This window comes from Argiope bruennichi, chromosome 8 (assembly GCF_947563725.1).
Source record: "Argiope bruennichi chromosome 8, qqArgBrue1.1, whole genome shotgun sequence".
NCBI lineage: Eukaryota > Metazoa > Arthropoda > Arachnida > Araneae > Araneidae > Argiope > Argiope bruennichi.
The window spans coordinates 103693433-103719311 of record NC_079158.1 but is presented as its reverse complement, the minus strand read 5'-3'; the positions used below and the strand labels follow the sequence as shown (position 1 = coordinate 103719311).

Here is a 25879-nt window from a genome sequence, read left to right as displayed (position 1 = left end):
ATAATTATTTTATTGTATAATAGCAGTTCAATAAGTTTCTTGAGGTCTGTCATAAGCTTATGCCATTTTATCAGCATGCAGGTAAATAATCAAGCTTGTTCTATTTTAGTATCAATATAACGCTATTAAGAAACTCAAACGAGCAAGGAAAATCTGATTTGCGGCTTTTCGTTCAGGCTTAATTTCATTTCAAATATTAAGAGTTTCCCTATTAAAAGTTTGAAAAACTGCTCAATCAAATACCTGAATGTAAAACTGATCATGGAGCAAATTCACGCGAAAGCCCGAGTAAACAGTTCATTTGGGCAAGGAATTGCATGATCTAGCCAGATCAGGTTGGAATTTTTGATGTCTGGTTTAGCAATCAATCAGTTAATTGACTTTCTGTTCCTTTTTCCTTCTACTCAAGATTTGCCTACGCTCTGTTGATTTGTTTTCTTGCGGTTTTTTTAAAAAAATTTTTTAACTTTTACGTATACATAGTCTAGAAAAAATATAGTAATTAATTAATTAAATATAGTAATTCAAGATTACGACAAACCTCCACGTTTTGGGCTTCCCTGAGTTTGAAAAACACATTTTTGGTAAATGTCCGACCGTCTGTGACAAAGATAACTCAAAACCGCTTTGATCTAGACGGATGAAATTTGTGGATTGGAAAATTGTGGAAAATCAAGTGGATTTTACTCTGTAGATTTCTATCAGAGTAAAATCCACTTGAAGGATGTTTGTCTATCCGGCTGCTCGAATTTAATTTAACACGATAACTGCAAAACGAAAACATCTAGGTAGATAAAATCAGGTAAACAGATTTAACATGTATATTGTAGACACCACACACATTTTGAGCTAAATCCAACAAAGGGTTGATTGTCTGTCAGTCTGTACTTTCAGAAGCATGTAAATGCGATAGTTCCAAAATACAATGACTTAAATGTATCAAATTTGGTATGAGAATTTGCGACTACAAGCGTAGTTCTGTGTCAAGTCTTTTTTTTCAATCAATTGAGAACACAATGTTTAAATCAATAATGAACACATGTCTAAAACACAAATTCGATTTTTGGATACTATTAATGCATACCAGGGATTAATCGCCAAATAACTCGCCATGGATGACACGACAGATTCAGTAAAAATGCTAAATTCCCGCCAAAAATTAATATTTCATAACTATTGTCATCTAATGCGTGACAATAATCTTTGGCGTGACAAGTTCATTAGAGAGTATGCGAGAAAGTTTTGGGAAGAGCTGTTTTTTTTCCCCCCCTTCCTTTTTCATTTGCCAGTCAAGTTATAGTTCTTTTCTCGGAAACATATTTAGTTTAATTCAAGCTTTAGTTAATACACTGATCGTTGTCTGGGATAAAATTTTCATGTTTTCTATAAGTGGAAAGATTCTAGTCTAATTAATAGTCATAAAAAGCTTTATTAAAATATAGCTTAAATTTTAATATTGCAAGCAAAATTTTAAATATGCGTTAAATGAGAAAAAGTAAAATTTATTTAATATTATCACTTGATGGAATCCCACAGTATCCATAAACAAACGTTTTTTAAATAATTTGTTTTTAATGCAAAAGATGATTCGGCATAAAATATGTCAATGCACAAAATCTTTTGATTGATTTCTAAAAATTTATTTTTATTTAAAGTGTCATAGACTATTGCACCAAAGGGTTCTAAAAATTCGTGGTTTCTCGGAATATTTCATGTTAACGATTTTTAAAAACCGTAGAAAGCTAATTTTTTAAAAAATCGGTTGAACAATCAATAATCCGTTTTAACGGATTTTTCATGTCAAAATGACCGTTAATAATAATAAACATGACCATTAAATTAAGGCATCTATAGTGGGAAGGTAAATAAGGTAAATGCGTAATGGTATGGTCAATAATCTTGTTTTAACAGATTTTTCATGACAAAATAACTGTTAATAATAATGACTATAACCGTTAAATTGAGGTATTAATAGTGTGGTAGTAAATATGATAAACGAGTTCATAATGGTATTTGAATCAAAAGGTGATAAAATATTTGCATTTAAAATATTAAACAATTTTTTAAAAATCAAATTTTAAAGTTTTACTGATTTTTTTACTTGCAAATTCCGCTACAGACGCTTTTTTTTTTTTTAAAAATTTTACGAATCTGTTAGAATTATTTTTTTTTCAAAACTCATTAGTTGATATATGTTACGAGAATACAGCAGTAAAACTTTGAGGTGTTAAGAATATAAATAACATTTATACATACGATTTCAATTAATAATCCAATGACGTGAAAAGGATGGAAGGCAATAATTCCCTTGATAGTTGTATTTCTAGAAAGAAAGATTTTTTTTGCTTTATTTTTGGAAATATTTATCTTTCTGTTAAAAATGTCTGACATGAGAACTGTTTAAATAAATAATTGAAGGAAAACATTTTATTTTAAAATAAAATATTTTATATTTAAAAACTGCACAAACAACTGATTATATTTTAAAGCCGTACAAACACACTTTTCTAAAGACACGCAAAGGTATTAAAATATTAAATTACTTGCAATATTAATTGATGATAAATAAAACAAATCGAAAATGATAATAAATAGCTTAATAATCAGTTGTATTTGATTGCGATTCTTGCATAGAAGGAAAATAACTCAAAGAAAATTAAAATTTATTTCTCATGGTTGTGATCATATAAAATATTTTCAGTCTTTGAAAAGCAGCTGGGTCATCGGTATTATTGGTAGCAAAATTATTCAAACAAAAATTTGCATCAGTTGGACATAATAGATTCCTCAACAATTAAAATTCAAATCAAAGTTCAAAGATTAAACTTCAAATCTTGACAAATATCTTACCTATTATTATTTTAAAAGCCTTACATCGTTCTGTATTCACTGTGTTATGTATCCACATATTTTTCCATTCTCTCACCTAAAATTTAAGTGAAATTAAGTGAATTTCAACATATGCAATTTATTTCTTACTAAATGTAAATAGTAATAAGTAAAAATATAAAATAGTATTATTCAGTATTAAAGTTTTGTACGTACTACAGAATATGTTCCATAATTTATGTAACATATATGAATATTATTATAGAGAGTATTATTATATACTCGCTATGAGAAATATATGCTATCTTTTATATCTACATATCTTCAACAATGTTAATGTAAGAAATATCTTGAGTGAAAAATTTGTAGAAGCAATGAAATATTTTGCGTTATGGAATTAAAAATTAATTTATGCTGAGCTTCTGAAATGAGCTAATATCAGACTTGAGAATCAAAAATCTAAGGAGTAATTATTGTATGATTTAATCTATACTTTATTACACTCATTTTAATTTCTTAGTTCCATGTATTCCTTGAATTAGCAAACTATCTGAAGAACATTTCTTATTCTTACTGAACCAATGAAAATAATCTGTTTCTTCCTTTATTTATTTTAAAGCATTCTTTGTAATACGGACTTCTCACATTGGCAGCTAAATCATATTTACTAAGCAAATTGTGTTAACACTAATGTCGATGCCTTCTAGTTATGATTATAAATATGGCAATCTGTACCATTATTTTATTACCATTTATTATTCTGTACCATATTTTTATATAATGGAATTCTGTTCCATTTTTTAATTATTTTCTGTACCAATTTTTAATTATATTTAATTTTTTTACCTCTAGAATGATTCAAGTAAAAAAACATTGATTTCCTAGATAGAAAAAACCTAGATTTCAATCTTTCTAGCTATATTTATCGACATTATAAATCTTTTTTTTTTTTTTTTTTTTGCTTATAAATATATTTGGAATCGTTCATGTAGGTTCTTTTTTTTGTTATGATTCCATAATATATACATATATATTGGATGAAAAGGCAGGATTTTGAAAATATTTTTACAAATTGTGATTCTAAAATTTTTTGTTGAGTTTGAGAGAGTTTATTCCAAAAACATCATATATAAAAAAAATTTTAATTCTAGAAAGCCAAAAATTATTGTTTTTTCTTATAATTTGTCTATAAATACTTTTTTTCTTATAAATTCTTCTAAAAAAAATAAAGATATTTACAATATGGTATAATTTTGAGGTGTAAATAAATTATCAAGAAATAAGATTTGGGATTTTTCAGAACATTTTTTACGATATTAAATTTCTAAATAAAAATGAATCAGATCTATTCTTTTTTTTTTCTCTAGCAACTATCGTTATATTACATATATAAAAAAAAAACATTCTTATAATAATTAACATGAAATTAATTTGAACTAAGAAAAACAATTAACTGTAAACTAAATTTTAAAAGAAGTTTATTCTACTTCCTACTTAAATGAGAAGATTTTTATATACTAAACCTCTTCAGATAACTTTAGAATTACTTGTGTTATAACGAGTAATGAATAATCATTGCTGACTATTACCAAAATGATCTTTTATTATAATGGATAAAATTTCAAATATTTTCAGTACTTTCTTCGCATATTTAAAATAAATAAACAAATAAATATTTAAAATTATTTTACAACTTAAGCGTCAACTTTATCTCAAGTAATGAATTCCTTATTAGTCTGATAAACTCAACAATGTTTAGAACATAAGTGATAAGCTCAACAACGTTTAAGGATCCGCAGGAATAGTCTCCCTCAAACTTTCTCGCATACTCTCATGCCAGAGAACTCCTTGCATGAAATTGGCGCATAATAGTTACGAAATATTAACTTTTGGCATGAAATTAACATTTTTACCAAGCCTATTTTGTCATCCGGGCGAGTTATTTGGTTATTATTCCTTGGCAGGCGGTTAATAATACCCAAAAATCGAATTTCTGTTTTAAACGTTTTTCTCAAACGATTAGGCATAAAACTGTATTTGTAGTCACAAAATATCGTACCAAATTTGATATATTTGTCGCGCTTTAGAATGATTGTTTTTACATATTTTTGAAAGTATAGACCGATTGACCATCTAGCTTTGTTGGATTTGGCTCAAAATTTGACAGGCTTACATTACAGCTGTTAAATCTGTGCACCAAATTTTATCTATCTAGCTCTCTCCTTTTTGTAATTATCGTGTTAACTCATATTAGAAAAGTCAGAAATAACGGACTTCCTCTGACCGGATTTCACTCAAAATTTGACAGCAATCTACAAATTTGGTGTAAAGAGTGTATACCAAATTTCAACAATCTGAGTTATCTTTGTCACAAACAGACAGACGGCAATTATCCAAAAATGTGGATCTTACTCAATGTCCTAATTTTACTTCGGATCGTTTAACTCACTTTCATTCGCCTATTTTAAATTTACAGGACCTAGTGGGTGAGAAACCTCACTTAAAACTTTTTGACTTTTTAAAAGCCATTGGTTTCTTTCATAGCATTTAAAATTTGAGTTTTATTTTTATTCTTGCGTCAAATCATTATAAATCATAGACCTTCTAAACTTTTGACGTTTTACAATGTATCCTTGTTTTATTTACACATTTTACACTTTTATGATGGAACTATTTAAATGTCCTTGTGGATGGCGCAGCTTGTCCTAAATTGGACCTTGTGCCAGAAAACCTTAACTATACCATACCATCCAAAAATGTGTTTTTTGAATCTATATGTGAAGACTCAAAATCTCGAGATCAATTACTATATTTTCTCTGCACAGCGTATACGAGAAAGTAAAAAAAGCGACATTCATAAGCGAGGAGGGGGGGGGTATCAATTGAGTGATTCTCTATCAAAAACAGAATTTATCCGGCTTTCTTCTTTTGCAGGTTACACTAGCGTTTTGTCCCCTTATCTCTCCTCATCTCCAGTGTTCCTCGGGAGTGTACACCAGGGAGGAGGCAATCACCACCGTAGAAAGAGGCGCCACCGCACTATATTTACGGAGGAGCAGCTAGAGCAATTGGAGGCAGCTTTCGAGAAAACCCACTACCCGGATGTTTTACTGAGGGAGGAGCTCGCACTCCGGGTAGACCTCAAAGAAGAAAGAGTAGAGGTGAGATGTCTCTTTTCTTCTTGTACAAATAAATAGATAAAACAGAAGGAAATGAAAAAAAAAAGAAAGAAAGAAAAGTGAAAGAAAAAGAAAAAAAAAGTGAAAGAAAAAAAAAAGAAAGAAAGAAAAAGAGAAAAAAAAAATTGAAAGAGAGAGGGGGAAAAAAGAAAGGAAAAAAAAAAAAATTAATAAAATTATTAGAACTAGAAAAGTTGTGTTGTGATTTATATTGAGTATATGTCTGTCATATATTGTATTATTAAGATTAAATATCACTTGAAAACAATTTCTGTATTTAATTGTGTGAAATTTCCAAACAAAATGTGGTAAAAATGGACAATTTCGCTTTTTTCAGTTTTTTGTTTAGGTATTATCTAAGAAGTTTTTAAATAATGGGCAATTAGAAAAATACAGAATGAAATTCTTTTCTTTAAACACTTATCTCTATCTACTAATAAGAAATATGAAAGTGTACATGTATTTATTGGAGCTCTACAAGCCAGACCTTTTGATTTGCAGCTACTAAATTTGGCAAATATGTAACTTGGAAGGTGGCAATATGCATATCGGAGCAATTTTTTGAAAATTTAATAAAAGTTTTAATCAATTAAAAATTAAACTTAATTTTAGCGTTTTCTAGCGATAATTTCGGAAAATATTATTACACAAAAACAAATCTTACTTCTTTTCAAAATTTAAATAATTGCCTTTTTAATTATGCCAATTTAATCCGAATTAATTTTTCCTGAATTTTAGCAATTTTTTAAAAATTTTTTTTGTCTGATTTCCAACAATAGATTAGATCATTTCACTGAAATTCAATCCATTTTAATTATTTCATGAAATATTTAATCGTGTGATTTTCTCCCATTGTTGAAAACAAACGAAGAACAATTCTATTTAATATATGCGTAGCTTACAAGACGATATCGCGAAACTTGAAAGATAAATGAAACGGATATTCTTTTTTTCAATAGCTAATGTTATGGGGCTGTCTCTATTAGAAAGGTTCAATAGAACTTAGCTAAGTAGGTCAAAATAATAGGGCTTTGTACAAACAATCTGACGGAATTATAAGCATAAAGTTATAATAAAATGATTTAACTGAAATCATATATACCCAGTTTCCTCGGAGAACCAGATGGTCACCTAAGGTGACTAGTACATTTTTAAGATTAACTAGACTTCGTTTCATGTTATTTTTCAACAATCAAAATGTATAATAGGTTCATTTTAGTTATTTATAGAGTCTTGCATTCCATGTAAGTATAAAGCCAAATAAAAACTAAATGCAATTATACAATAAGAAACAATCCTGTCAGAATGGAATATATTAATCGTCACAGAAGACATCCTAGAAGACAAGTGAGTTAGTTACATTCATTTAATTTTAGCATCCCTCGCACATCTTTTAGAATGAAAAATATAACACGCCACTGTTCAATGTTAAATAATTTTACCATGAATATCGTTTTCCATCCATAATTGGGAGCATCATATGACTGACTGTAGGATAACGTGAATTGAAAAGAAATATAATGGCAAATAAAGCTTTTGGGAATTTGCAATCAGGTAGCAATTTATAATTCTGTAGGATAACGTGAATTGAAAAGAAATATGATGGCAAATTAAGCTTTTGGGAATTTGCAATCAGGTAGCAATTTACAATTCTTATCTTGAAATATTATAAATGACGATTTATTATTTGCACTGCAATATGCATAAAATTTAGCAAAGCAAAATAATTTTGCTGAATCAGAAAGTCTTGATGGGAAAGTCGAATCTTTTTTGTTATAACAAATCAAAAGGCAATGAATAGCAATCGATACAGACGTAACAAAACATTTAACATTCGGATCTCTCACCTTTGATTCTAAGCTTATTTGTATGTCACTCGAGTTATTTTTCTGATGCCATGCAAAACGATACGAGCCATACAAAATTGATTGTTATCAATCAGTGTAAAGGTGTCAGTCAGGAATTTACTCCGAGTTTAAACTATTTCTGAAGCAGTTATACAAAAATTCAGCTTATTCCACAGTAATAAGCGTTAATCATCAGTTTGAATTATTAAAAAAAAAAAATTGTAATTGCGGGCAGGTGAGGGTGAGGTAGAGATGAGACCTTAATTGGAAAGCATGCGAGAAAGTTTCGTGGAGAACATTTCAGCAGGTTTTTTTCGGTAATACAACATACAACAGACCCGAGGAATAGAAGATTAGCCAAAACGCCACATTAGTAGAGGCTCATTTAAAAACTCATTTTAATCCCAAGATTTATATTTATCGCGCAAAATATCGCAAAACATACTAAACTATACAGAAATTTATGGTATACGTAATCAATACTAAAATTAAGAAAAGATTCAGTGTCCTATTGTTACAGAGAATCAAATTCACTGAGATTGCATGCAGTGAAAACGTCTAATAATAGAACCGAACTGCTGCAATGCTGGATTATTGAGGATGTATATAAAAAAATAAATACAAGGATGTCATTGATTGCATATGATAATAAGTCTTTACATCCGCAAGCACTATGGATTGCACCAATAAAAATTCTCAAAAAGTACCCACATTTCTACAGATTTCTGTCCTTTCTTTACAGAATTTTGAAAAAAATACTTATTTTTCATTATATTCAAGATAACTTGCATAAGAATATGTTTCGAATTTTACTAGACGAAGTGTCAACGCACGTATAAAGAAATCAAAAAATTCAAAGGATATAATATTTTCTTAAGACGTAGTTGGATCTAATGTGTAAAAAAAAAAAAAAAAAAAAATTGTATTTCTCCACAAAATGTGAATGTTAAAATAACTCTGTGATAACATAATCTTCGTAACTATAATGTTTGGTACGCACGTTTTTTTTTTTTTTTTTTTTTTTTTTTTTTTCCATCAAGGAAAATTGAGTTTTTTTTTTAAAAAACACCTTTTTCAAATGACAGATTTTGTCAAAAGTTTAACTTCGGTCCCAACTTTTATCCATTTTGCTGGATATAATTCTTACTATAATTGGAATTATATATATTGCTTCATATATAAATGGACAAACAAGACGCAATTCCTAAAATGATTTTTCAAACAAAATGAGGCTGAAATTTATCAAAATCTTGATTGTGCTTTTGTCAGCTGTTGTAACTTCTCTTCTCATATTTCCCAATGTAGTAAATGATGCACTGAAAAGCAGTATACATTATTAACAACAACAACAACAACAAAAATACTCAGAAGTTGGTGAAAGTTTCTCCCTCAAAGTTGTTATTCTAAAGCAAAAACCACGTGATTTCGTATGTCCCTACCTACAAATATCAAACACGGGCTTAGCTGAAGAAAAATACAAACTTTCCGATCTTTTCTTTTCTCTTACTCTGGTTTGATTCAGAGAAGATTCTAAGTTTAAATTATCTGGATTATCGTCCAAGATGATGTGAGTTTCAAACTCTCAAATGTCAATGAATGTGAATTTCAAAAATTTGAATCTCAGATTAAGTAATAATTTGGGTAATTAACCAATAATAATGTGAGTAAATACGAATTTTATAATCAGCGTGTAACAGGCATTCGCAATTCTCCACAAAAGGCAACGCAGATTAAAAAAAAAATCATTTATACGTTTTTGACTTCTTTGAGTTCGAAAAACACATTGGTGAAAATGTCTGTCTCTGACAAAGATAACTCAAAAGCGCTTTGAGCTACACAGATGACATTAGGTATTCGGTCTTTACACCAAACTTGCAGATTTCTATCAAATTTTGAACAAAATCTGTTCAGATGAAGTCTGTCTGTTCGAATGTAACACGATAATTACAAAACGGAGGAAGCTAGACAGATAAGATTCGGTATACAGATTTAACACCTATAGTGTAAACACCTATCAAAGTTTGAGACAAAATCAACCACGGGTTGACCATCTGTCGATCTGTATTTTCAGAAAAATGTTAATGCGATCATTCAAAAACGTAATGACTTAAATATATCAAATTTGGTATGGGATTTTGTGACTACAAGTGCAGTTTTGTGTCAAATCTTTGTTTCAATCAATTGAGAAGATCGAATTCGTCTAAAGCACACATTTGATTTTCGGATACTATTAACCGCATGCCAGGTATTTTTCGCCAAATACTCACCAAGGGTGGCCCGATAGATTCATCAAAAATGCTAAATTCGCGCCAAAGGTTAATTTTTCATAACTATTGTACGCCAATCATATTCAAAGCATTCTCTGGCATGACAAGTTTATTAGAGATTATGGGAGAAAATTTTGGGGAGACCAATGATTCTGATTTTTTTATACTCTGAAAAATTTTGCAAATAATTTTTGGCGTGGAAGTTCTTTAAATCATTGCGTGCATCATGAATCTTCTCACACCATAAGTTATAATTGTAAAGTGAATGACATCATTTGTTACGGATTATTTTTATTTTCTGTGATGCTAACATAAGAAAAAATTGTTTGAATTTTCAAAAAGAAGAAGAAAAAAAAAAATCCTTTACAAAGCACTTTTGATGACTAAATCAAAATCGACTAATTAAATACCCAACAAAAGATCAAAGCAAATTATTAAGAACGAAAAGAAATTCATTCCAAAATATTTCTCAAGGTAGCCTCTTCCATTCCTCAGCATCTTCATCGAACACAATAACAATGAATAACAAAACATTCCTCTCACATGGCTCATCACGATGAGCTTGGCGATTCCTTTTATTACCATAAATGTGACGCGTCACATAATAGGTCGTTATTGACGTCGCAACTTCAACGACGTAAAAACCTGTAAAGAAATAATTAAAGACCAAAACACTGCTGCACTACATGCTTCTATCTCTTTCTTCTTGCGAAGCGTTTCATTTCCAAAGCCACTCAATTCATACACCACTGGTCTGCAGGATTCTTTGATGGATCCAATTTATTTTGGCCCACTTTGCTCTCCGCATCCAGTGATGAGAGATAGAAAGGAAAAGAAAAAAAAAAAAAAAAAAAAAAGAGTGAGGGGAACCACAAAGAATTTAATTAACACTTAAAAGCCTTTCCCATTCCGGAAAACCCGATCATCACATACACGCGTCTCTTTTTCGAGGCGAAAATCAGAAATTTATAAGGCCCTTTTTACGGGCTCCGAGCGTCTTTTGGACGGAAAAAGCGGCCGTTGTTATTGTCATTATAAAACCCGGTGTGTGTGGTGGCGCAAAATAGACTTTGAAGTGGCTGGAGAAAATTAAAGTCGGGTGTTTGGTGGCTGAAGTGGGTCGACACCTGGCCGTGACACGCGAGGTCCCTCTTCCTTTTGTCTCGTGGGGGTGATCATCAGCATCATCATCACCGCTGAAAGGAACAGCGGAGGAAAAGGGATCGGTCGCGTATCGGAAGGCGTGCGGTCGCCATTTTAGTCCATCGCTTTCACTGAAAATACTGTTAACAAAGAACGTTATACTGTTTTTTTTATTTGAAATAAAATTTTGGTTTGTGTGACTTTGGTTTCTGAAAAACTTAATGTAAATGAATGTTTGTGTGAAAGATTAAGTTTTTTAAGTAATAAATATTTAGTACTGCTTTTTATTTAAGCTGTTGCAATGTACTAAAAACAGTGTGCTGAAAAAATAAAACAGATTTTTTTAAAATGATATATTTTACGGATTTTTTTAATAGTCTTATTGCGTAAAGAATAACATTAGGGCCATACACTTTAAAAAAACTCCGAGATATAATATACGGCAAAAGAGTAATCCGAATTCATTTATTATTAGAATCATATTTTTATTTATTAAGTGAGTAACAAACTTTTTTAATTTACAACTGACGGAATCATAAAAAGTAGTGTTATCCAAAAAAAAAAAAAAAAAAAAAAAAAAAATGAAAAAAATTGAAAAATGAAAAAAATATATATATATATTAAGTGATTGAATGCAGGAAGAAGACACGATAATTTTCAAACTAAAAATGAGGATAAAGATTTTTTAATATTTAATCGCTTTAAAAAATAATATAAATTAATAATCAAATAGCAAGTAGTTTTAATAAGACAGATTCTGTTCTTTACTTCTTTTATTCGTGAATTTTCTTCTGATCACTCTTTTTGGTGGCATCAGTATACTAGTTCTTAATTCTTTTAACTCTTTATTTTATACCATCATTCTGGTCTCTGAATGACTTATTTCCTTCACGAAAATTGGATTATTTGTTATCGTTGCTAAGCCATCCAGGTGCACATTCACCATCGCATCAGAAATTTGGATAATGGCCTCTTAAGTGCTCTTTACAAATAGTTGGTTTGCTAAGTAATGGATTCATTCACATGAAAAGCTGTAGTGCAAATCCAAAAGACTTTTCTCATCAAATAACCAGCAGAAGTGGTCTTCCCAAAACTTTCTCGCATACTCTCTAATAAGCTTGCCATGTCACCTTGCATGACATTGGCGTACAATAGTTACGAAATATTAACTTTTGGCGTGATTTCAGCATTTTTACTGAATCTATCGTGTCATCCTTGGCGAGTTTTTTGGCTATTAATTTCTGATACGCAATTAATAGCATCCGAAAATCGAATTTGTGTTTTAGATACATTCTTCTCAGTCAATTAAAACAAAGATTTGACACAAAACTGCACTTGTCACAAAATCCGACACCAAATTTGATATATTTAAGTCACTGCATTTTTCAGTTATCCTGAAAGTACAGACCGACAGACGGTCAATCCCTTGTTGAATTTAACTGAAAATTTGACAGGTACCTACACTACACATGTTAAATTTGTGTACCGAATTTTATTCCTTTAGTTCTCTTTATTTTATGGTTATCATGTTAACTTATAGACGAACAGCCGGACAGATAGACTTCCTTAGTACAGATTTTACTCAAAATTTGATATAAATATACAAATTTGGTGTAAATACCATATACCAAATTTCAACCGTCTAGTCCAAAAGGGTTTTTAAGTTATCTTTACTGTGTCTGTCCAGACAGAGTCAGACAGACTGCCCATCTTATCTCTGTCTGTCAAACAGTCTGTCCGCCTGTCACAGACATACCGACGGACATTTTCCCAAAATGTATTTTTCAAACACAGGGATGTTTAAAACTTGGAGATTCGTCAAAATCTTGAGTTCAGATTTTCTGACTATTATTAGTAGTAGAATTTGATAAACTGAAAGTACTGCCAAGCAGAGTTCTTACTTTTTGTCGATTGCGTGAAATATCACTGAAAAATAATTTCAAATAATTATTTAAAGTAGAGAAATTGTTTCAAACAGCAGTTTCTTATGCTATCATTTAATAATTCTTATTTGTTTTTTTAAGTACACTATAAGGTAATTGTATAATCTGTTTATTAATTGTAAGGTTTGAAACAGATATCTCAATTTTAAGTTTGAAATTACTTGTATATAAATGCATAATAAATTACTTATATTTACATATATGTACTACTACTAATTATATTTGTACATATGTACTTATATATAATATAAACTTTTGCTAGCTGCTTTCAGATTAAATGATTAGGAGGCTCAGAGGTATGATATAATTAATCGGAGCACAGGATACCCAATAATTCTTTTTTTAATAGACGGAGCGAAGATAGTGAAGCTACAACTTCAAATCTATTTATAATAAAGTGATGTTAGATTCTTATGCATTTTACGAAATCCAAAATCAGAAAAGATAATTTCCTGGACAGCTGATTAACAATTTCTCCTGTAAGTAAAATTTCATGAAAAATATGTTTCAATAATAATTTGTTAGAATAAACCAAATAATTAATTGCATTTTTGGAAGATTATAATTCAATCTTTGAAAAGTAAGGTAATTTTAAACTAGATTATAAATATTTAAATTAAGGCGATAACAGGAGCATAGCAATACTATTGCTGGAAATTCTCAAAATTTTGATTTCTTTAAATGGAAATATTTCATATATTTATGAACAATAAAAAATTGTTAAATTGCACAACATATACTTTTTTTAAACTTTTCTTTATTAATACTGGTTGCCAAAAGGAAGTAAATGGTCCTCTTGGAATCTAAAATCCGAAAATCATCTTTTTCTACAAAACATTTTATCTTTAAGATCTCAAAATAATTGAAATACACGAAATGATGCATAAAAAATACAAATCGCTAAAAAAAAAAAAAAAAAAAAAATTAACGGATTTCTATTTGTAGATTTTAGTGTGTTGTGTGTTAATCAATGAAAGGAAAATGTTTTAATCCAATTTAAGCTTTAAGCCTCATCTTAATGTTAAAATCGACTGATCTATCTTTTTCACATTTGCAATACTCCTTTCTTCATTTGCAATAATCCTTTTACATTTGCAATACTCCTTTCTTCATTTGCAATAATCCTTTCACATTTGCAATACTCCTTTCTTCATTTGCAATAATCCTTTCATATGTGCACTAATCCTTAGTCGATATCAATCAAGATTGGAACACACTTTCGACACATTATCTTCGTAAATTCGGATAATGTCCGTTCGGATTTTTTAGTCATCATTCAAAATGGTTGGAAATCGGGTTTGGCAGGTGTGGTTCAAAATGGCAACCCCAATCGCCGACTCGGCTCAAACGGGAGTAGAATATAGATTGCTGCATTTGGTGGATTTGAAGGAGGTTTTGTTGTCAGCCCCGCCTAACTTATACGATAATGCCCGCCTGCCTGATTATTGGCCGGATGAACCTGATCGCCCCCCTCCCCCCTCCTCTCGATTCTTCCCAAATGCGTCTGACATCTCCGTCACCCTTTGCACTCCCCGGCCAAAAATGCAATTCCATTTCGGTTCGAGAGGCGCAAAATGGAGGGAAGGATCAATTCCATTAATCGAGAGATTCAGAGGAAAAAGTTAATGAACATTAAGGGTAATTATCTTTCGATGAGCCGGAATCTTTCTCCGAGTTCAGAGTCATTGAGCACCCCCCCCCGTCTTCTTAATTAGCAGCCAGGCGAAAGAATCGCATTTTCCTGCTAACCTGTTAGTGCAAAACTGTTAATTGCATACTGAGATTGCTTAAGCAGGTTCATGACAGATTTTGTGTTTGTAACCAATATTTATGTAAAAGACGCTAACCTCTTTTAAATAAGATTGTTAAATACAAAGGGATTTGATGTAAAGGAAGATACAGGGCCGGATTTGACTATGCAATACCAGGAATAATTTGGTAAGAAAAACACGGAGATTGTTTTAATAAGCTCATGGCAGATTTTGCATTTCTAATTATTTTACTTTCGTGCTCATACAAAAGAAGCTTATTCTTTTGAATTTGATTGCTAAGCACAAGATAAGATTAGTGGATTTAGTTTAATGGTGAGTATGAGTTTGAAGTTTAAGGCACAAGAACCAGATCCGGCCATACTGCACCAAACATATGGTACAAATTGTATTTCAAATGTTAAAAAAATGAATGCAACATATAGAGAAGTTGCTATACTATAAATACCAAGTAACAAAATTTAGCGATGAAAGAGCCAGATAGGGCCATACATAAATTGCTAAATTACAACATCGCAATTATTTTAACAAATTAACTTCTGAGTTTAAATTTCTTCCCAATTTATATTTGTATTTAAATATAAAAAGTTAATTCATTTAAATATGAATGTCAAATTTAAGAGTAGGATTATTGGATTTGATTTAATGCCATAAGGATCAAATCCGACCATACAGCTCTAGAGATAAGATGTAAGCACAAGTAAAAAATTTTAATATTAGATAACAGAATCAAAGAAGATTGCTAGAATTGAAGATAAAACTCACAACATAAAGCAAACAATACAATTCAACAAATACAGAAAATAACTAGTGGGAGTTTTCATCTTCAACCTTCTGTTATGCGATATATCATGTTTTGTATTTAGTAGAATAGTGGAAATTTACTTTATTATTTTCAGTACTATGAAGTATTATGGCAGTATTATCATTAAAAAAAAACACTGAAATTATGATTTTTAATGTTCATTGGTATTATTAAATTTGCAATAATCAAAGTTGCGTCTTAAAATTTGCGTGCGTTTTTTCATTTATTCATACTTGAAAAACGCATAGATGGTGCTTACAATACATAATTTTGTAAACTTTTCTATTTTTGAAAATAATTGTAAGTATTGCAATTAATATATCAAAATACTATTACCATGGAATAGAAATTTGGAAACATTTTTATTGTTAACACTGAAATACAGAAACCAATGCAGAAATTTATGTTTATTTTTTTTAACTGATATTCGAAGAGTCATTGCCATTAATAAATATCAAATACTAACTAATAAATTTACTCTCTTACTATTAAATGACTTACTAGCTAATAAACATAGATAACCACAGGGAGTAGTCTCTCCAAAGCTTTCTCGCATACTCTCTAATAAAGGTGCCATCCCACATCCCACATCATGCATAGCATTGGCGTACAATTGCTATGGAATAATAACCTTTGGCGAGAATTTATCATTTTTACTTAATCTTTCGCGTCATCCTTGGCGATTAATCTCTGACATGAGGTTAATAATGTCCGAAAATAATATGTTTTAGACGCGTTTCTCCCAACATATTGAAATAAAAATTTGACACAAAACTATACTTGTAGTCACAAAATCATATACGATATTTGATCAATTTAAAGCATTGCAACTTTGAGTTATCGCTTTTATATGTTTCGTAAAGTGATTTTAATTAATGGCACGCAACTTTAATTAATTAAAAATTCAGCTGAATTTCATCCGTCTAGCTCAAAGCGTTTTCGAGTTATTTTTTATCACAAGCAGCCAGACAGATAGACAGGCATTTTTTAAAAATGCATTTTCAGGAATGTCTAAAATCTGGAGATTCATCAAAATTTTGAATTCAAATTTTTTTTTAATGTTAATTATACTTTCTCCATTACAGACGCGAAAAAGTAAAAATATAGTGTATATTTTTCAATACAGTATGAATATTGCAAGTTTATATAAAACACACTACCAACATAACTTTACCCATTTGGCTGAAAATTTCTTAAGTTCTTGGCATGATAAATTTATTAATCTCCCAACATTTTAAAAAACATATTTTTATATGTATATCATCAAAACCCTTTATGATATCCTTATCCAATTATGATATCCTTTTTTGATATCACTAACAAAGATAATATTTTGAGTTTTTCTTGTTTGTATTGTATTGTTTAAAATATTTCTGTTGAACTAATCCAACAATTTTTAATAAAATCCTTATTTTCTACTTTACTGTCTTTAGGTATGGTTTAAGAACAGGCGTGCAAAGTGGCGCAAGCAGCAGAGAGAGGAACAAGAGCGCCATCGAAGAATCCAAGAAGACCGAAGCGCACACTGCACGAGGCATCTCAGTTCCAGTGACGACCCCCAGTCACCCTCACTCATGGGGAAATTGAACCCTCCTGGTCTTTCTTCACCAGAATACAGGAATAGTAGTGATCCTCCTGGTCATATCAGTCCTTGATGGACACAGTCGGCGTTCTTGTATTATAGACAAATTCACCGAAAGAAAGTTTTTAGGCAACACGTGTGATTTTAAATAAACTTACAAAGAAATTTGATTGAGGAACTCATAAAGTTACCAGTGAAACTTTTGTTCTTTTTCATTTTTACATTATGGACTACATGGAATATCGATTATTCTTTAGCAGTGATAAATTTGATGAAGAAACAGGTAATGTCTCCTGTTTTAGTGATCAATTTACTCGTGGAGAAAAACTGTCTATTGGATGATAAAATCCTAGTTGTTAAGTGGTAGGGCAATTGTGATAGATCGAGCGCAGATAAAAAAAAAATGCAAGAGCAATATATATACTGACCGAAAGAAAATAATTACATTTTAGTGTCTCTTCTACTTTTCAAATTGTTGATGAACAGCGAGGTTTATGAGGGCATTAAAAGAAATCTAGGCAATTCAGCAAAAAACTGAAATTCTACTCAAAAATCACAAAATTAATCTTCTCGAATAGATAAAGGACCACATTGGTCATGAATGTATTGTAATGCTGGCATCCTGGCCTAGGGGTAGCGCGTCTTCCCCGTAATGAGGGCATTTCTGTTCTCTACCCTGTGTTCTGTCTGTGAGGTGTGTGAAAGAGCCCTCCTGTAAAAAGGGGCTGTGCAAGCGAATGTGTGTGTCATCTTCATATGAGCTAGAAGTTAGACTTCTGCCCTCGGGTGCTCAGGGGCTTTTGCCCTCAGAAGCTACTGCACGCTCGGCTTAAATCGCTGACAGTTCGTCAGCGGGTTTGTAAAGTGCCATAAATAACACAAACATGTAATGAAATGGTGGACAATTTAATTAAACATGTGACCAAATATAACATAGCTCGTACAATCCTGGTCAAAGCAATATGGTCCAGCTTTCATCAATTGTTTTAAGACAGCGCAACTTTCTACAAATGGATGACAAAGAAAATATGATATATATGCAACAGGAAGAAAAATCATTTATTTCTCCAAAAGTTTTTCTCATATTAACCAAATCAAAGACGTGTAAGGTCATAGTCATCACAACACTTGGTCCTCTTTCAACTGTCCTCCCGCTGGTGTGGTGCGATGTGGAGAGGGGGGTGCCAGCTCAGGTGTCGTCTTCGTCATCTGACCGGGGTTCAAAATTACGTGGTCCGTCTTAAAATAGCCCTAGTGTTGCTTCAAAACGGGACGTCAATATAACTAAACTAAACTAAACTCTTTCAACTAACTTCATATAGTTTAGCTGAACCATGTACGGCTGTAATGGAACTAAAAAACGTCTCTATCTACTATTTTACCACATGATTCCATATGAAGAAGTAAGCACTGGACTTTAAAACTATAAGATAGAGGAAAGACTTTGTTAACCACCTCTATTGGACAAAGAATGGATACGATTATTTACTATTAAGACATTAGCGAGTATAAGGAAAAAAATACCAACTTCAGGTCTCTTTCTCCAAATCAATGACTTTATATGCGAAGACGGAACACTAGAAAAATCTCTCCACACCCTTATTAGAAATTCAACGAAATTTTCTCCTGTGATAGTTTTTTCTACGAATGATTGTTATTAATTATTATTATTACTTCCCTTGTTTACGTCGGACATTATTTCCCATCTGAAAGCTCTCCCAAATTTATGGGGGGATAAATTTACAAATTTTTTTGTGTATGTTTACAATATTTCAACCTTATTTATCATTATTATTATATATTTATAATGTTGTTTATTAGTGTGTGAACTGGCACAGGCCGGGATAACCTGATTGGTAAAGCGTTGGATTCGCGTCCCTTTGGTTGCGAGTCCGAACCCTGCCGGTCGAAGATTCCCCGCTTGTGGGGTCGCTGACGCGCGTATAAATCTGTCGTGGTCACAAAGTCCTCCATGTCGAGAGTAATACCACTGGGTCAGTGGTGATCGTTCTCTGATTCAGGTCTAAATCATGATCTGCGGTTGAGTGAATGAAATGCGAGAATGAAGTCCGCCCTGTAAAAAGGGTTGTGACGTGTGTGTAGCTAAGTCGTACTCTTATCTGGGAGATGTGTGAATGTGCCCTTCTGTGAAAAGGGATTGTGCAAGCGAATGAGTGATGCGTGAGTAGCAAAGTCGTACTCTTGGCCTTAGTTGGCTCTACGATTAAAACAAGAGGTGCTCTCCCTTAGGCTAAAATCGCTGTCTTCAAAGAGCCGGCTTGTCCGTGGCAAGTGCCATAAGCAATAACAACAACTGGCATAGGAGTAGCGCGTCTTCCCCGTGATCTGAGCGTCCCGAGTTCGAGTACCGGTTGGGGCATGGTTGCCCTTTATCTGTGTTCTGTCTGTGAGGTGTGTGTGCCCTCCCCCCTGTAAAAAGGGGTTGCGCAAGTGAATGTGACTCATGAGTAGCTAAGACGTACTCTTGGTCCTACTGAAAGCAAGAGACGCTCTCTCTGCTTAAAATCGCTGACTTTGTTAGCGGAATTGTCTATGGCAAGTGCCATAAGAAACAATAACATTAATGTGTGTCATGTTTTTTGATAATAGTTTTGCATTAGTTTTTATTTGCCACTTTTATTGTTTAAATTTAGTATTTGGTAAATACTTTCAAATCCTTTCGGTTTTACGAAAAACTAACTAAAAATATCAATATCATTAATTTTTTTTACTTCATCTTTTTAAAAATATTTAGAAAGATCCTATATTACGAAAGGAAATGTTTTAAATTTAAATTCACTCAAATTCCTGTACATTCTATGACAATGTATTTCAGTTGAAGCAAATAATTTTAATACGCACCTAATCCTGCTATTTGGCACAGTTAAATAGCAGGATTCGAACTCTACTGTAAATGCGTAATATAGGATCTTCAGGTGCAACGTATAAGACGGAGGGAAAAGTTAGAATTCAGTCTAGTCTAACAATTTTTTTTTTTCATTTATGTAAATAAATTCTACGTCCTTAGTACAATAACATTTTTTATATATATTTATTTACACATACAAATACACACACACACACACACACACACACACACACACACACACACACACACACACACACACACACACACACACACACACACACACACACACACACACACACACACACACACACACACACACACACACACACACACACACACACACACACACACCGGGTGTCCCATAAATTTGTAAATACTTTAAAAATTCATAAAAATTGAAGGAATGAGTATATTTTAATGCGGTTTGCGAAACTGTTATTCTCATGAAGGGGAATTTTTTTTTTCATACAAAAAAAAAAAAAAAGAAAAAAAGAAAGAAATAGTTTAAAAATTTGTCTATAGAGGGCGCTAAACACAAGCAAAACATACAATTCTACGGGAAAAATACTTTAATTTGCATGCAAGCAATTGTTTAATGCGTATCACACCAGTACTACAGTACTTGTTCTATGTGTCTGGCATCACCACAAATAACAGTTTGGAAGCGGGAGACAACACTGATAACTGCATCATACAGCATATCCGGATGAATGCATGATATTTCGTGGCGAATGGCTTCCTTTAGCTGCGCTAACAAAGTTGGCCTATGGCGGCACACCCGAGACTTAAGGTAACCCCATAGCCAAAAATCAAGGGGTGTTAAATCTGGTGAGCGTGGGGGCCATTCATGTGTAAAATGACGGCTGATTATCCATTCTTCAGTAAATGTTCTTCTCAAAAATGCCTTCACTTCGGTGTCGATGTGAGGAGGTGCCCCGTCTTGCATGAATGTTACTGTGTCAAGAACATCGTGTTCCAATAAGGACGGTATCACTTCCTTCTGTAACATTTCCAAGTTCCATTAACTGAACATGTCTTCCATCCTGCTTTTTTACAGGGCTTTTCAAAGAAAAAAGGGCCTACAATAATGGATGCAGTGAAAATACACCAAACAGTAACCGTGGTGAATGCAGGGGCTTCTCAGTGTAAGCATGTGGATTCTCATGTGCCATTCTACAGTTATGGGTATTAACTGCTCCATGCAAAGCAAAATGAGCATCATCTGTCCACAATATTTTCAGCAGCCATAGTGGATCATCTTCAATTTTCACCAAAGCCCAATTTGAGAATTTCAATCTCTTAGCTGTATCATTTAATAAGAGCTGATGTAGCGATTGCAATTTGTATGGGTACAATTGCAATACACCATGAAGGATACGGTACACCGAAGTCTTTGGTATACCAGTTATTCGTGCCACATTTGCGAAGAGACATCGGGGGTACGGACTGCTGTTAAGCGAGGTGCACCATTGCGTGGCCGATGATACAAACTTCCAGTTTCTTCGAAACGGCGTACTAGGGAAACAAGTCCAGCAGGAGTGATCGGACCTGAACCTTTCTTCAATCTTTTCTGGGTCCTAAACTTTCGTAAGGCTTCAGCCGCCGATTCGTTGCTGACATAAAACAACTTTACCAATAGTGCAGGGTCAACATCTTAATACAAACCTTATGCAAACCTTTAGAAATGATGTGTCAATCGCTCACTCTGCCTTTCATAAGACTTTAATTTGCCTATTTCCACTGATTTGCTTGTGTGCAACACCCTCTATTGACAAATTTTTGAACTATTTTTTTTTCTGTATCAAAAAAACTCCCCCTTCACGAGAATAATAGTTTCGCAAACCGCATTCAAATATACCCAGTCCTTCAATTTTTATGAATTTTTAAAGTATTTACAAATTTATGGGACACCCGGTATATTAAGTATGCATTTCGCAGTATTGATAAAATGGTTTTTATTTTAATTGCTATAATTGTGTCGGTTTCAGGAGAGATTATATTTGTTTATTTAATTTGCGTTTATATTGTTTCAATGGTCATATAGTCATCACTCATTTGTGAAACTGTATTAGTTTAGTCACATTCCCTGTGAAAGGTGATTTATTGTAGAAAGACTTTGTTGGAATGTTTTCAAAAAGCCATGGTGCAAAACCATCGCTAAATAAATTTTGTGCCAAAATCAATGTATATTAATAAAAGAATAGTTGATCTCCATTTGTTTTTATTTTTCACAGAGAAAATTTCATGCTGCTTTTTTGTTAAATAGGAAGCCTTCTTCACAATTAAATTAGCTGAGTTGAAAGAAAAACGATATATAAAATTAAAGATGAGAAATTGTATTAATTGGTTAGATTCCATTGTAACATATTTTATTTGTATCCAGTGATTATTTTATACTCTTTAAATATTTTTTTTATGAAAATCAGTTTGAAGAAATCTAAATTTTATAATAATTATTGAACGTGCTTTCAGCCGGCGTCTTTCTCTAGGGGTAGCGCGTCTTCCCCGTGATCTGGATGTCCCGGGTTCGCGTCCTGGTTCGGGCATGGTTGTTCTTTACTTTATGTTCTATCCGTGAGGTGTGTGAAAGAGCCCCCGTGTAAAAAGGGATTATGCAAGCCAGTGTGTGAGTGTCATCTTCATATGAGTTAGAAATCAGACTTCTGCCCTCGGCTGCTCAGGTGCCTTTACTTTCAGAAGTTACTGCACAAACTCGACTTAGCGGGTTTGTCTATGAGAAATGCCATAAATAACAACAACAACGTGATTTTATGACAAACATTGAATGAAGTTTTGTAGATATATAATGCCAAAGTTCTTCAAAGAATCTTTCAGTAAAAATAGTTGAAATTGCTGCATTTAATTCTTTCATTTGATTCGCATTAGGAAATTAAACAAAAGTCTACTGAAATATTTTTTATTTTATTTTCTTATAAACAAAATAATCATAGTAAATTGATAACAGTTGTCAATAAAAGCAACCATGAGCTTTTGGTTGAATTACCTATTTTAGATTCATGAAACCAAAGAAATTTGTTTTTAATAATGTCTATCTGTCTATTTGTTCACATGCTGACTCAAAAACACAAAAAGAAAAAGAGTATAAATTTTGCATGTGGTCTGCACCAAAATGGCAGATCTCTATTGAATTTTGAACGAAATTTTTGCTCGATAAATCTATTCTTCCATTAATTCGTGTGCCGGAATTCTTGTTCATTCATAAACACAAAGCTCTACGGTTAAAGTTTGGTTTACCATGCATAATCAAAATTATACAGATCAGTCAAATTTTAGCCAAACTCTAGCGATTTTTGTTTGTCCTGTGTTTGTTTTTCCTACTGTCGGTCAATCTGTATATTTTTGTGCACATGTATTACATAATTCGGCAATACAACAAGCTAGAGTAATGAACTAAATTATATAATTTTTTTCACCAATATTAAGATTTGTGCAAAATTTTGGATCAAATCGTTGAACCCTGTGAAACGCCATGTTGTAATTTGCCATACATAATTAAATTTTTATAAATATTGATAAAAATTTAGTCCAAATTTTAGAGATTTTTGTCTGCGCCTATGTTTTTTTGCCAATTATCTGTTAGTCTATCTGTTTTTGTACATATGGATTACATAATTCGAAAATAGTACAAGCTATATCAGTGAACTAAATTATATAATTTTGTTCACCAATATTAAGATTTGTGTCAAGTTTTGGATCAGATCATTTAATCCTTTAAAAAGCCATTTTTTTCTAGTCATGGTATATTAAAATATTTTTAGAATTGAAACTGGCTAAAGGAAAGTGATTCATTTAGCTTATTAAATAAATTTAAATTGATTAATTGCGCTAATTAATAATTAAGTAACCAATGAACACTATTTATGTGATATAAGGAATGAAGCATCTAACCAACAGTCTTATTGAAAAATTTGTTAGAACTTATGCCAAACTTCATAACTTCACACAAAAATTGATGAATTTAGTGGGAACTTTACTTCCCATGGCACTAGAAAAGGCGAAAAGGTAGACAGTTTGTCCATTTTTATTGTGATTTTATAATTTAAAGACATAACGAATAAATTAAATGAAAACCTTTATTTTTACACATATGCCGTATTTTAAGAAAGCTAACCAACTGTCTAAGCATCTAACCAACAGTCTTATTGAAAAATTTGTTAGAACTTATGCCAAACTTCATAACTTCACACAAAAATTGATGAATTTAGTGGGAACTTTACTTCCCATGGCACTAGAAAAGGCGAAAAGGTAGACAGTTTGTCCATTTTTATTGTGATTTTATAATTTAAAGACATAACGAATAAATTAAATGAAAACCTTTATTTTTACATATATGCCGTATTTTAAGAAAGCTAACCAACTGTCTAAGCATCTAACCAACTGTCTTATTGAAAAATTTGTTAGAACTTATGCCAAACTTCATAACTTCACACAAAAATTGATGAATTTAGTGGGAACTTTACTTCCCATGGCACTAGAAAAGGCGAAAAGGTAGACAGTTTGTCCATTTTTATTGTGATTTTATAATTTAAAGACATAACGAATAAATTAAATGAAAACCTTTATTTTTACATATATGCCGTATTTTAAGAAAGCTAACCAACTGTCTAAGCATCTAACCAACAGTCTTATTGAAAAATTTGTTAGAACTTATGCCAAACTTCATAACTTCACACAAAAATTGATGAATTTAGTGGGAACTTTACTTCCCATGGCACTAGAAAAGGCGAAAAGGTAGACAGTTTGTCCATTTTTATTGTGATTTTATAATTTAAAGACATAACGAATAAATTAAATGAAAACCTTTAGTTTTACACATATGCCGTATTTTAAGAAAGCTAACCAACTGTCTAAGCATCTAACCAACTGTCTTATTGAAAAATTTGTTAGAACTTATGCCAAACTTCATAACTTCACACAAAAATTGATGAATTTAGTGGGAACTTTACTTCCCATGGCACTAGAAAAGGCGAAAAGGTAGACAGTTTGTCCATTTTTATTGTGATTTTATAATTTAAAGACATAACGAATAAATTAAATGAAAACCTTTATTTTTACATATATGCCGTATTTTAAGAAAGCTAACCAACTGTCTAAGCATCTAACCAACTGTCTTATTGAAAAATTTGTTAGAACTTATGCCAAACTTCGTAACTTCACACAAAAATTGATGAATTTAGTGGGAACTTTACTTCCCATGGCACTAGAAAAGGCGAAAAGGTAGACAGTTTGTCTATTTTTATTGTGATTTTATAATTTAAAGACATAACGAATAAATTAAATGAAAACCTTTATTTTTACATATATGCCGTATTTTAAGAAAGCTAACCAACTGTCTAAGCATCTAACCAACTGTCTTATTGAAAAATTTGTTAGAACTTATGCCAAACTTCATAACTTCACACAAAAATTGATGAATTTAGTGGGAACTTTACTTCCCATGGCACTAGAAAAGGCGAAAAGGTAGACAGTTTGTCCATTTTTATTGTGATTTTATAATTTAAAGACATAACGAATAAATTAAATGAAAACCTTTATTTTTATACATATGCCGTATTTTAAGAAAGCTAACCAACTGTCTTATTGAAAAATTTGTTAGAACTTATGCCAAACTTCATAACTTCACAC

At 31.7% G+C, this 25879-nt stretch overlaps 1 protein-coding gene across 1 annotated transcript; it reads left to right on the top strand.

The window, feature by feature from the left end:
- The first annotated feature begins 3519 nt into the window (after window positions 1-3519).
- Window positions 3520-17492, top strand: LOC129980701 (homeobox protein goosecoid-like). The gene is made up of 3 exons (XM_056091083.1): window positions 3520-3553; window positions 5764-5990; window positions 17216-17492. Exons 1-3 carry the CDS (start codon window positions 3520-3522, stop codon window positions 17435-17437), a joined length of 483 nt encoding a protein of 160 aa, XP_055947058.1. The 3' UTR covers window positions 17438-17492.
- The last annotated feature ends 8387 nt before the right edge of the window (window positions 17493-25879 follow it).